Source organism: Protopterus annectens, chromosome 4.part0 (genome assembly GCF_019279795.1).
Source record: "Protopterus annectens isolate FY-2018-M chromosome 4.part0, PAN1.0, whole genome shotgun sequence".
Classification (NCBI taxonomy): Eukaryota; Metazoa; Chordata; order Ceratodontiformes; family Protopteridae; genus Protopterus; species Protopterus annectens.
In genome coordinates, this window is record NC_056733.1 from 408,251,407 (window position 1) to 408,265,738 (window position 14,332).

General features: G+C 39.1%; 1 protein-coding gene across 2 annotated transcripts in view; it reads right to left on the reverse strand.

Moving 5' to 3' along the window:
* The window catches only part of LOC122799354 (adhesion G-protein coupled receptor D1-like), a 689,306-nt gene that overhangs the window by 47,673 nt on the left and 627,301 nt on the right, over window positions 1-14,332 (reverse strand). For both annotated transcript variants that reach the window (XM_044068349.1, XM_044068348.1), the window contains one exon: window positions 6,536-6,703. In XM_044068349.1, the coding sequence (XP_043924284.1) occupies window positions 6,536-6,703 (168 nt within the window). The remainder of the gene's footprint in view (window positions 1-6,535; window positions 6,704-14,332) is intronic.

The window sequence follows — 14,332 nt, forward strand, 5'->3', positions numbered from 1 at the left end:
CTAATGCTGTGAGGACCTAGATACTTTATGATAAATTTTTATGCCTGAGATTTGAAAGATAATGAAATGTTACTAAACTATGTATGCACATGTTTGTCATTTGTAATATTTTTTCACAAACACCTACATGTGTACACGTATACACACACACACACACACACACACACACACACACACACACACACACACACACACACACACACACACACACACACACACTGCCCCTGACAAAACAGGTATACCACAAGTTTAACAAACACTTACTGATGGCTTACTTATAGCCAAAGTGTATGGATAAAACTCTCATAGAGACATGGATGACATGGAAACACCACATAGAAGGAGCACAGATAAGAATTCAATTGGGTAGCCAAGGGCTGTGAGATGATAATGCTATTCACTGCACTACTGTGCAGTGAATAAATTGATCAATTGCTTTCACACATATCCTGCCCAACCTATCAAAATTAGTCATGTAATGTGTACAATATTGATGTTTGACTGTGATAGAAAGTGAAAGAAATTATGGTCAGCTTACTTTTAAATATACTGTAACACACGCACACACACACACACACACACACACACACACACACACACACACACACACACACACACACACCAACATAAGTCATGGCATTGATCATTTTAAACTGATTTCATCAGATACAGTACCTTGTGTGACACTGCTCTTGCCATGCCAAACTGATGAATAATTAGCAGTAATCACACAAAAGGAAAATGTCACTTTTTTCCAAAGACAGCTTTTGTATCCATTAATTACAACCACTTTTAACTGTGTTACAACATATGTCTGATTGTAATAAAAATGACCATAGTAAAATATTCCAATTTGCTTTATACAAATGCATGCTAGTCCTGTAAAGCTAAAATAATTTTTACCTACATACAGCCCCCACACCAAGCAGTTATAGGCACACTGTTGACTGCGTACACTTCAGATGTCTTCTTATAGTAAAAGATAAACAATATAGAGGGTTGTGATTGGGTCTCAGATTGTAACCTTATTACTATGTGTTCAAAACATGGAAGCCAAGAAATTCACCTCTAGAGCAAAGCCTTGAGCAGGGAAGGAAAACATCAGGGACAGATTTTTAATACTGCTCTAAGTTAAATAAGCTAATCACAGACTAATGTCTGCAAACTTCAGTGTACATAGGAGGAAATATATTCAGGGACTGAAGGAACATTCCTTCTGTAAGACCAGACTGTAACAGTGCTTGGCGGGTTGTTACACACCATTGAAAGTACTGTCGTGGTCAAGTCTCATACTAGAGCAAGGTGAAACAGGTTTATCTTTTCTTCCAGTTTTGGAATGCAGTCACAGCACTCAACGCACTACAATAATATTGACCACAGTAATGTATGTCAGGTTTTTTTCATAACACTACAGTTTCTGACACACATGGAGTGCTACAGGGATTCAGTTCTGACAGCAAATACATTGACACAGGCACCCCCTTGATTCATTCTGTCACACCCACATGCACACACGCATATATATATATATATATATATATATATATATATATATATATATATATATATATATACACACACGCACTCATTCCCACACATACACAGTCATGCAACCAACATGAAACACCTCCTCCCAATTGATTGTACTCATGAACACACTCAGTCATTCACTTATGTATAAACACACACACACAGTCATCTGAAACCAGTCATTCTCCTGCAGAAATGGACACACTGCTACATGCATACACATAGGTTCATAGGTAGGTACTAGGCTATTGGCCCTAGGGCCTATACAAGCCTAGCCAAAAATGTACCCTAGCTTTTGCCACCAAAGAAAATAATTTTGCTGTGCCCCTGTCAAGCAGAACCACAGAAGTGATCCCCAGGGTGAATTTCCTATTACCCATCCAATCATCAAGATTTTTCTTGAAGAATGCTAATAAGGAGCTTTGTTTGACATAGATAGGTAGTCTGTTCCAGAGTATGGGAAGTCTGTGGGACAGGAATCTATCCCTCCAGCATGTTCTGTTAATTGTGGTGACAAGGTTTAGGTCCCTAGAGCATGTAGCTTGGAGGGATTGGGATTTCTTTAAGTGGAGCATGTCCAAAAGCTCTGGGTTTGACATAGCTTTGTATGTTAGGCAGAGATCGCCTCTGAGTAGGCGATATGCGATGGAGTAAAGCTGGAGTTTTTTGAGACGGTCTGCGTAAGGCATCTGTTTGAGGCCAGTAATCCTCTTTGTGAGGTATTTTTGCGGCCTTTCCAGTTGTTGTAGATGTCTTGTGAGGTACATACCAAAAGGGGCATTGTACTCTATAATGGGTCTAATGAGTGATGAGTAGAGGGGAACAATCTGGATGAGAAACCTTTTGTGATGAGGTGTGCCATGTAGAAGGATTTCCTGACCACTTTGGCGATGTGATTATCAAAGGAGAGACTACTGTCCACCTGTGTCCCAAGGTCTCTTATCACACTTTCAGTGTTAAGTAGACTACTGCCTATGTGGTAGTTCATGGGTACAGAATTTTTACCAAAGGGGATGACAATGCACTTTTTGGCATTGAGCTTGAGACCATGTCTTTGACACCAGGCATCTATCTCAGTGAGGCCCTTTTGTAGGATGTCCACATCGTCAGGAGTTTCAATTATGGCTCTTAGTTTGCAGTCATCTGCAAATTTAGTTAGCCAAAGACCTTCTGTGTTAGCCTGTACTACAGAGAAGTAGATACCAAACAGGAGAGGACCCATGACTGTACCCTGTGGTACTCCACTTGTCACTGGTCTTAAGTCTGATTTGGAGTCTGCTACTTTCACAGTGTGGGTGCTTTCAGTAAGCCAGTTGGCAACCCATCTTGTGACATAGGGATTTATACCTAGTTTAGTGAGTTTATCTATAATTCCAGAGTGGGGGATGGTGTTGAACGCCTTGGCGAGATCTAGATAGGCTGTGTGAACCATCTTACCCTCATCTATGGCTTTGGTGACTACTTCAAAGAAGTCTATCAGGTTTAGGAGACATGATCTGCCTTTTACAAACCCAAACTGTGTGGGGTCCAGGGTTTGGAGATCTCCAATGTCTTTGTTTATGAGTTCCATGATGATACATTCCATGGCCTTGCAGACGAGGCTCGTCACGCTAATGGGGCGGTAGTTCCCGGGGTCTGTTGTGGCCCCCCCCCCCTTTGTGGAGTGGGACAACTGTCATGGTGCACCATTCAATGGGCACAAAGCCTGAGGTGAGGCTATGATTGAACATGGTACTTAGGTGGGGTGCCAGTTCATTCTGCTAGTTCATGTAGAAGGCAGCCTGGGATGTTGTCAGGTCCCATGGATGCTGTGTTCTTGGCTTTGGAGAGTGAAGTTTTTACCTGTGCAGCCATGATTACAGGAACTTTGCATTCTTCTGGAATAAAGATGGGCCCTTTAGGGGGTGAGAGGGGGGTAATGTTTGCACTGAACCTATCTGCCAGGATGTTGGCAATATCAGTTGGTTCTGTATATTTAGTGTCATTGTGCTGTAACTCAGAGCAGATCTGATTGTTGCCATTGAGATTTTTGACATAGCTATAGAATGCTTTGTGGTTGTCTTTAGAATCAGTGGCAATTTTGTTTTCATAACTAGCTTTGGAGGATTTTATGAGGGATCTCAGCTTCTTACTGAGGCTGACCAGGGAGTTCCTCCAATCATGGGATTTTACTCTTTTTTGCAACAATTTCTTTCTTCTGTTGTAGAGTTTGTTTATGGCAGAAGACCACCAGATTGGCTTCCTTTTTTGGAGGATAGCATCTTGGTTCTGTTAGGGATAGCACAATCCATGCACTCATGTAAGTGCTTATAAAGTGCATTTGTGTAGGATTCAGCAGTCGTACCTCTATTGTCCATCTGCATGGGTGTCATGAAGTTTGCCACTTCTGTCTTAAGAAGCGTGAAGTTGGCTTTGGAGAAATTTTTTACAGTTGTTTTCCTAATGGGGGGTGGGAGCGGGATGTGGATGTCTAGGGTGATTAGCTTGTGGTCGTATCTGACCAACAAGGAGCTGATCTCTGGTGTGGAACACCGGTCACCCATATTGGTGATGACCAGGTTTAGGATATTGCTGCCTCTGGTGGGGGTGTGGATAAGTTGATCCAAAGCATTGGAAATGATGATTTCCAGAAAACATTGAGCAAAAGAGTTGATACATGAGTAGTTTTCCCAGTTAATGGTAGGGTAGTTGAAATCACCCATTATTAGAGTGTTGGGCTGTACCTTAATATTTTCCAGTGTATCAAGAAAAGAGGAGTGGGAATCCTGGGGCATGGTGGGGGGTCTGTAGCAAGCTACAATCTGGATTGCTGTTTTGCCCAGAGTTAGTTGAACTTGGATAATCTCGGATGCATTATGCTGAGCAACTAGCCTGGAGGTGTGGATATCCTTAAGGAATATGGACACGCCTCCACCTTTAGTGTTTAGGTCCGGGTTTGGTGGCCAAAAGGTGTGGTATGAATTATAGCCTGGTAATGCAGGGGTGCTCTCTGGAGCTTTGAACCAGGTCTCTGTCACTACACAGATGTCATTGTTCTCCATTTTAAGGAGTGCCTCGAGTGAGTGCATTTTGCGGTTTAGAGTTCTAGCATTGAGTAGCACTACCCTCAGATTTTGCTTGCTTCTACCTGTTACGGTGGTGAATTTGTCATTTGAACCTTGCCTAAAAAAGGCACTATAGGGGTGGCAAGAGCCTTTGCCGGTATCCATGATCCCAAGGGCGACAGGTGCAGGCCATCTCTGGCAAAGCAGCATGGTTTGTCGATCATGTCATCTCAGGCAGACAGATGCTGGAGTCCCTTAGAATGACATCAGAAGCTTAGCCAATTGTTAAAGTCAATCATTTTGTCCTTGTACTGTGGTGTCATTCTGGGTGATGGCAGGATGCTACTCAGGGCTAGGGTCATACCGGCCTGGGCTACAAGATGAGAGAGCTCCTCCATGTCTCTTTTCATGTAGTCCAGGGAGGTACGTCTCAGGTCATTCACACCAACATGGACAATGACAGAGTCATATTTGTAGTTGTTGTGGAGTGACCTGAGTACGTGCGTTATGTGGCGGATCCTGGCACCTGACAGGCACCTGACAGTAACGTTTTCCTTGTATAGCCTGGTGAGTGGAACATCAGTGTGCCTGACTATAGAGTCACCTATGACTAGAGTGTTGGGTACGTTATGCCTTATGGGCTGTAGTTGAGTGGCACACTGAGTATGTGGGCTATGTGTCATTTGGGTTGTGTTGGGGGGTGGAAGTTGCTTGCATTTCTGCTTTGGAGGTCTCTGTTGTTTGGGCAGATTAGTACTGACAGCCTCCGTGAATGTAGGTGTGTGTTTTGTGGTTCTGTGTGTGTGTTTTGGTGGTGTAGGTTTTGAGGGACTATGTGATGATTGTGGTGCGGTGCAAGTTTTTACCTTCTCCTCTTGACTGTCTAGGCCAGTCTTTGGTAAAGAGAGCTTTGCTTCCAGTTTGGCTATATAAGTGCATCTCTCACAGGTCGTAGTGTTAGGTGGTAGGAGGAGAGGGTTGTCTGTGTACATGAGGCAATTGCTGCATTGTCCCAAGATGCCCAGATTCATCAGGTAGACAGGAGAAAACACCAGGAGCAGACCGTTAGACATACCTGAATAGGTGCTTATTTATTAAGTACTAAAAACTGTTTTCCTCTAGACAAGTGAGGAAAGTTGAGTGCTGTAGTAATTTGTAACTTATTTAGTGCTTACAATGAGCTCTGAACAAGTGCTGAGATCAAAGAAACAGATAAGTGCTAAAACTAAAAAGCTGGCTAGTTGTAAGGGAAATTTTGAAAAACAGACTTTATGGCGCCAGGAACAGTTTAACCCCACACTCTCCCCACCACTACATTTCTACTGCTTACCTGGCCTTACAAGTAATGCAGTCTCCCCCATTGAGTATAATAGGGGAATATGGCATTTTGGCCATGATAATAAACACAGCTGACCATGTTAGTTTACACAGCTAAGTGATTCTCTGAATTGCTCTGCTATGTATCCCCCTTTCCAGTGGACAGCATTTGACTATTTATCATTAGTCACATCCCCAGAATGCCTCATTAGCATTTAGCTTGGCAGTGGAGATGACGTACTGTGCTGATTCTACTGACCATATAGAATCACTGCAGTGCACCTGACTCTGAGTCAGAAATGGTATCTACAAATAGTTGGCCACTCGTGTTAGAGCTTACACTTAGTGTGCCCTTTCTGAATCTCAGGGATAGAGTATCCAGGGACTGCAGTACATCCTAATATGGATTTATCAGTAACCTAGCAATATAGAATTTGTGACATATATTACCTTTAGATTCTTTATTGTAGGTTTAAACTGTTGATATCACAATAATGCTGGATGCATATGTTTGCTGAAAAAAAGTCAGTAATACAACATAAAGTCTTGGTCAAAATTATAATAGATCAATAAGTAACCAACCCAACCCAGAAACAAAAATGAATGTCTAAACTGTACAACAGTTATTTTTTTCAAATACTTACCCTGTTAACACTAAATGGTGCAACAGTCACTAAGTTTTGCCTCTGACAGTAACTGTTCACTCCGAACTTCATACTGGACAGCTGGCTTTGATGCCTAAATCTGCATTTAAGAATTCTCATCCGCATATCCTTATTAAGAACACAGTGCAGCATAAAAATAAATAATCCCTTTAAAAGAAAGATAGACAGATTATCTCTTATTTTATTGTGATTATGTTTGATTATTAGTGTCCTGATATGCAATCTTTAAACAACCTGAATACATCTGGTTTGTACATACAACCTCTGGACTGCCTACTCCTATAAAAGTACAACAAATCAGAGTGGCATTATTCTGTAAAAAGTGGTTAAATTATAAGTTGCTAATAACTGTCACATCATAGGCTACAATACTGCTGTAATATTAATATATGTCCACTTTATCATCCAAAGAATCTTGGTGTCTTATCTGTTGGATAAAATAGATGGAGAAAGTCTGTACAGCTTAGTTTAGGTGTAGGCATGAATACATTAATTACAAGGGGTGGTTAGTGACATAACTCATTTTTAATCACGTTACCCTTGTGTTACAAGCACGACTGTTAAAGTTACACTATGTACTGTTTTATTAACTAGAAAAGCAGTAACTGACATTTAAATAGAACACCTATATTGTGAAGTTATTCTGATCTGATAATGTTTTGCACATTACTGTTTAAAAATCGAGCATTCTGCTTATCACACATGAGAAGTTAGAATGTACCAACAGTCTGTTGTGGCATCTTTATATGATGAACTTGTTTTCTTGGTTAAATTACAACTTGAATTCTGTTTTTACACTTTGCAAGTCTCACACTTTTTTGCAAGAAATAAGGAGATACTATACTGCAAACACAGAAAGTAACAGTATTGATAATGCAACTGCTATGTAAAAGGGTTTGCTACAAGAAAAACTTTCTCTACAGCTGGCACAGAGTGGTGAATAACAATTTACAGTTTACTTGCCTCCATAGTACCTGATATAGTTTGAGAAAGATGATGTCTTCTTTTGTTATACACTTATCTAAAGGATCACCTATTCCTTTGCTCCAAGATTCTTGATTAAAAAATACATCACTGACTAAAAAGGTCCATTTGGGCAGGGCTCACTTGCAGTGCAAGCCAAGGGACAAAAACTCAGGAATATATTGGATAATTAACAATATAGCAAGCAAATTGATGAACTCCATAATGAAAGTTTAAGTGCTGTGTGATTGACCTTCATAAGTGTCTGATCACAAAACATTATAAGCACTCAACTGCAAACAACAGTTATGGTGAGAGATATCACCAAAAAAGGCATTTTTGGAGGTGTAGGTGATAAGACAAGGCCGCCTGCACCCTCAGCATGGAGATCAGGCGCACACCTTACTACTTACATATAATCCTGAGGGGTCTATATTACTTACTTGAACTGTCAGAATGTCGAGTACCCTTCCATTGACACATAAGTGTCGAATGTCCTTTTCATCGAATGGCCACATCATTGATTTCTTTCCAAGGGAAAGAAATTGGTAGCCCAAATACGAATGACACAATTTAGCAAACACTATGAAGTGGGGGCTTCACCCCCACCACACGCTTCACCCCCCACACCATCCAATGTGGGGGGCTGTGCCCCACCAAACACAACCTAACTAAATATAATAACTCTGAGATCGCACTACAGTGGGTAAAAGGGCAGATTTCAAACAATGCCTAACTGGTTTCTTTCTGTTGGAAAGAAATCGATGATGTGGCCATTCGCTGAAGAGGATGTTCGACACTTAGGTGTCGATGGAGAGGTACTCGACATTCTGACAGTTCGAGTAAGTAAAATAGACCCATCCTGAGACTACTGTATCTCTGTGAAAAGAGGAATGCAATTTTGCAATTTTGTTCTTTAATTATCAGTCTTATTAGTAATCACACATAAGTATACTGATTGCTTGTGTGATGCCCCTGCACTGGCTCAGTAATCAAGGAGCCTCAATCCTCACCACTAGCACAAGTGAGAGACGTCCACATTGGGAGGATGACAAGTACACACACAGTAAAGTACAGTTTCCCTTAAGAGCACACAGAGATCACAGTCAGTCTGGGCTGGTTTTTCCCTCTTTCTCCAGATCCCCAATAAAACTCCCCAGTGGCACACCTATAGAGCTGAGTTCTTAGCCAGGGTTCCAGGCCAAGTCCTCCCAGCACTCTCACTCTATCCAACCAGTACTTCATGTCCCTGCCCTAGTAGCTGACACACACACACACACACACACACACACACACACACACACACACACACACACACACACACACACACACTTTAAGATTTGATTTATACACAAACACAGCCTGGGAAAGGCTGGCACAGGTTTACTAGCTATGACCCCTTCTGCCCAGACCATAAGGTAGTTAGCACTGCCACCAGAACCCCTTATCAGCTACTTTTAAGGCCCTTACCAAAGGATGCCCAATCTTACTGTGTAATGTTACTATTATCAAAATGGTAAGTGTGACCAAGACTTGCAAGGCTATTTAAGAGTGGCCTGTACAATGTCACCAAATACATATGCAAGTACTCTAAGAGGTTAAATATCTCTAAACAAACCAGTCACAATTAAAAGGTTTACATATATTTAATAATAAATTATAAAAGAACAAGACAATACTCAATAATTCAACACAGTGACTACAGAGTTCAGAATCGCAGGAAATATTTTAAAACAACACTGCAGGACAGTCTCAAATAAATACAGAAAACATGTAAACTAATCTTCACTATATTCATATCTATACCTAAAAGAAATCACTTCCCCCTAGTTACTTACAATTAGCAAGACTCAGGCAGAAGTGCTGATGAGTGGGATGTTTCTAGTTCCAAGACAAGATACAAAATGTGCAGACTCACTCTCTGAGATAGTTCTTAAATTAATAATACACATTACTGCTGGGTTAGCCAGGATGATATCACTCTTTGTCACCTGCCTTCAGTTCCCAGGCTAACAGAAATGTAGAATTTAGCACCTCTGTATCAAAAGTACATATCTCTCAGAAGTTTGCCTAGACTGGAAGTTATAAAACAGTTAAACACTTTTACATTTGAAACCTAGTAATTATTTCTGTTTCAAGACAATAGGAAAAAAACTCTGGCTGTAGAAATCCTGTCGCCTTCAGTGAAACTGGGAGATAAACACAAACGTAAAACAATTCACTTATTTTCTTAGAGTTTGCAAGTTAACGCTGTTCTTTTCCAGTGGAGTACACTGTGGTTAGATTCTTGAAGCTCAATACATAACATACAGTTCAACACACACTTCTGCACCAGTATTTTAATATCCACATAACATATAGTTCTCTTACATTTGTAAGACAAGCTTATGGATCATATTAATATTCGCAAATGACATATGATTATTTACAAAATTCCAGATAGCTGGGCTGGCAGTGTCACATTTCTATATAAATCATATTAATATTTTAAAGTGACATATAATTACTTACAAAATTCTAGCTAGCTGGGAAGACAGCATTTCAGTTTGTCACAGCTTGTATGTCAAATGAAGTGCTGTCACATAAAACAATCAACTGCTGATATTATGGCATCAAAAATAAAATGTAAGTTTCTAACAGCCAAAGAAAATTAGCTAGCCAAGTAAACCATATAGCTGGAGACAGCTACAAACTATTTACATACCATATTTGCTATCATCTACATCCACACATTTTAAGGCAGAATTTTAGAAGTGTCCAATCTGTAAATGAAGAATAAACTAGAATGTGGAGCAGTGGCAGTAGTTGGAGAGAATGGAAGTTCTATATATTGTTATAGACATGAGGTATACAATAAGAAAGGAGAACTAAAGAGAAAAATACATTAGTCAGTAGGAACTGATGGGTATATAATAAGAAGGGAAACATAGCAGTCTTTTGACAGCCCCTGGATAGGACTCTTGTCTAAGCCATATGTATCTTCTTAATTCAATTCCAGTCACTAAGGCCTTGGGAAGCCTTTTTTTTGGCCAATGCAAAATGGTGATGGCTGGCTGCCCAGTCATTAATGTCCATGGTTGTTGTAAGACTGTGAAAATACAGCACATCCTTTTCACTTTTCTTCAGTTAGTTGCTGCTTGTTATTGTTATATAATGTTATAGGTGAGATATTTAATAAGAAAGGAGGACTAAAGCTCATCATTTTCACTTTTCTTCAGTTATTTGCTGCTTGCTATTGTTATATAATGTTATAGACATGAGGTATATAATAAGAAAGGAGGACTAAAGCTGAGGAGTTAAGGAGACAGAGGAGGATATTATTCAGTAGGACCTGATGGGTGTATAATGAGGAGGGAAACATAACAGGAATGGCTGAATAAAATGAGGAGAGGAAGATGTGTGCCATAGGAATGTCAGGGTATAATAAGAAGAGGAAGAAGTGTAATATGTAGTAGGAATGGGGTATCATTATGAGAAGGAAAAGCATAATGTGTAGTGGGATTGTAATGGTATAATGAGGACAGGATGGAAGGTAATGTGTAGTGGGAATGAGGGAATAAAAGGAGTGTAAAGGGTATGTGATAAGAATGGGAGATATGAGTAGGACAGGGAGGAAGGTAAACTGCTGTACTAATAGAAAGGTATAAGAAGGACAGAGAGGAGGGTAATGTAATAAGAATGGGTGGATATAATTAGGGGAGGGAGGATGATGATATGTAGAAGGACTGGGTGAATATTTTTGAGTAGAGGGAGGCAGGTAACGTAGTACAAAGGAGTAATTATAACCGAGAGGCGGAGGAGGATTGTGTGTAGTAGTACTAAGGAGGAGGTAAAGTGTAGTACTAATAGGGAGGAATAAGAAGGACAGGGAGGAAAGTAATGTGTAATAGGACTGGATGGATTTAAACAGGAGAGGCTAATATGTAGCAGGACTAGGAAACTATAATGAGCAGTGAAATGAGGATAAGCTGTACTCGGAATGGGAAGAAGCACAAGTGGTTAGTATAAAATAGAGAAATATGTCTTTGGGGAGAGCAGAGAAAAGTGGAGTTGCTAGCAATAACAGCAGCAGAAAAGAATTCCATGAGCTCATAGAATAAATAAATGGCAACAAGTAGAAGAAAATACTATAGTGGGAAAAGAAAGTTAAAAGTGGGAATTGAAGAAAAAGTACAATGATGTAGTGCAGGTATGTACAGAATGGACACAGAAATGCACCAAAGATAGGCTTAAATCCAGCATTAGGATATCAGATAGATACTGCATTATGGGATTACACACTTATAGATATGACTAAAATGCAAATGATGTATGGGAAGACGTGAACATTTTTACAGAGTGACAGCCTTGTATGTTGCTGGAGAGAGCTATCCAAAGTTTAGCTACATGGAAGGAGAAGATGTTATAACCAGATTATTAGAGTTTAAGAGCTTTAGGTAAAGATGGAGAGGACTGGAGAGCACAGAATGAAACTTGCCCAGGTAGAAACTGCTTGAAAAAAAAGGATATTTTTCATAGATTAATTTGTGTGTGATAGTGACCATACTTAAGCTTTTTGGGAAATCCAGCCACCGAAGGATGTAGTCTTATGTTTCATTTAATATTTTATCATCTAGCCTGACAACGATGGCAGTGATAATGGTGGCATCCACCAGGTGAGCTTTGACAGCCCCAGGATAGGACTCCTTTCTAAACCATGCTTATCTTCTTAAGGCCATCCTAGTCACTAAAGACTTTTGAAGCCTTGATTTTGACCAAGGCAAAATGGTGATGGCTGGCTGTGCAGCCATTAGTGCCCATGATTGTGGTGAGAATGTGAAAATACAACACATAATTTTCACATTTCTTCAGTTGTTTGCTGCTTGCTATTGCTTGCTTTGCTGATTATGGATATCTGAATGGATCTTCTTGCTCACCAAAAAAAGATGGCAATATGAAAGAGTTTGTAAACTGTGGTCATTCCTTGCCTGTTAAATTGGCATTTGGTGCTTTCCTTGCCTGTTAAATTGGCATTTGATGCTTTGCCTTACTGCTTTATCACATGCATTCCTGGATGTCATGATGTCATGGACAGACCTGTTACCTTTGCTTTACTATCAGTCAGTATAGCTGAGTATAATGTGCTCAGATTGACAGAGACACCCTTATTCTGGTTTGATGCTTAAAAAGTTTAATCCACACATTTACAGAAACATAATCACACTGATAAATAACAAGCACAATGGGACTGGTCGCTGAGTAGTAAATCCACAGAAAGTCACAAATAAACACTTATATCCAAAGATAGCGTGTATTTAAGGGTAAAATCAACAGAATCTCCTTCACGTGAGCGCTTTCATTTGGCTCATGCCAAACTTTCTCAAAACATTAACAGTCACCAGCAATACATTTAAATATACATCCTAAAATACCATCAATTAAATAATTAATGTGGCATGATCTTTTAACCGCTGCACTGCTGAACTAAAAGGAGCATGACAGGAATGGATCGTGAACAAACAGAAAACCCTAACATTCTGAAACCTATAAGGAATCTTAAGCAATATTCACTAGTGTTGAGTACATTAACCTGAACATGTGACAAATTTATAATTTGATAAGTGTGTATAGTATATTATTATATAATAATACATCAGAATAACTCTGAATGACTAAATCACATAAGTAAGCTATAATATATATGTATATGTACAAATTTTAAAATAGTATAGTAAATATTAATGTATAAAAAAATGTATATATTAAACATGTAAAGTTATAAATTACTATAAAACCACATAATATATAAGCAAACAGAACAGTAATAATATATAATTTAATATTCTCAAATAAAACTGATCTATCTTGATAAAGTTTTTAATTTTAAAATGCTACTAATGGAAACATGATTATTCATTCCTGGCCAATTGTTGGAATTTAATCTCAACTGCCATTCTAATTCATGTTTTTCCAAGAGTGGTTGCCATGCCCCCTCTCTAACATCTAGTTTTATTACATCCAGTACAATAAATTTAAAAGTATGTCCAGGATAAAATTTTACATGTTTAGCTAGGGCGTTAAACTCATTTTCATCTCTTATTGCCCTAATGTGTTCTCCTATCTGTTCTTTTAATTTCCGTTCTGTTTTCCCCACGTAAAACATGGGGCAAGACTGGCAGAGGGCACAATACACTACTCTTTCTGTAGAACAGCATGCTTTATGTTTCAATATGATTTTATTGTTGGAAATAGTTAAATTATTCGTCTCAAAGATGAACTTACAAAACTTGCATTTACCACATCTAAAAGTTCTACCTGTCACATTTTTCTTGTGACTTTCAAAAATATTTTTCATATTCTTGCCCCTTTTGTATACTATTCTAGGTTTTTCATCCATAATACTGTGTAGTGTCATGTCATTCATGATAATCTGCCAGTTTTTATTTATAATTTGCCTCATAATGTTACTATGAACGCTATAATTCGTAATGAAAGCATTTCTAAATTCTTTAGAATTATTTACCACATTATTAATCAATGAAATATTCTCCTTCATTTAAATATTTTCTATATCAGGTTGAACTAAAGATTGATTTAATGATACTGTTTCAATATTCATATCAACAATGCTATGTTCCAGACAAGATTCTGTATGTTCCAACAAGGGTCTATAGAACAATCTTTCCCGCTTATTAGTAACTTCACTCATAACTTCATTGATTAGAAAATCTGGGTAGCCTCTATTTTTGAACATAGTCGATAACAGCTGACATTCAATCAGGAAATCTTCCCATTTGCTCACCATCCTTGCAGCCCTCACAAACTGGCCTTTTA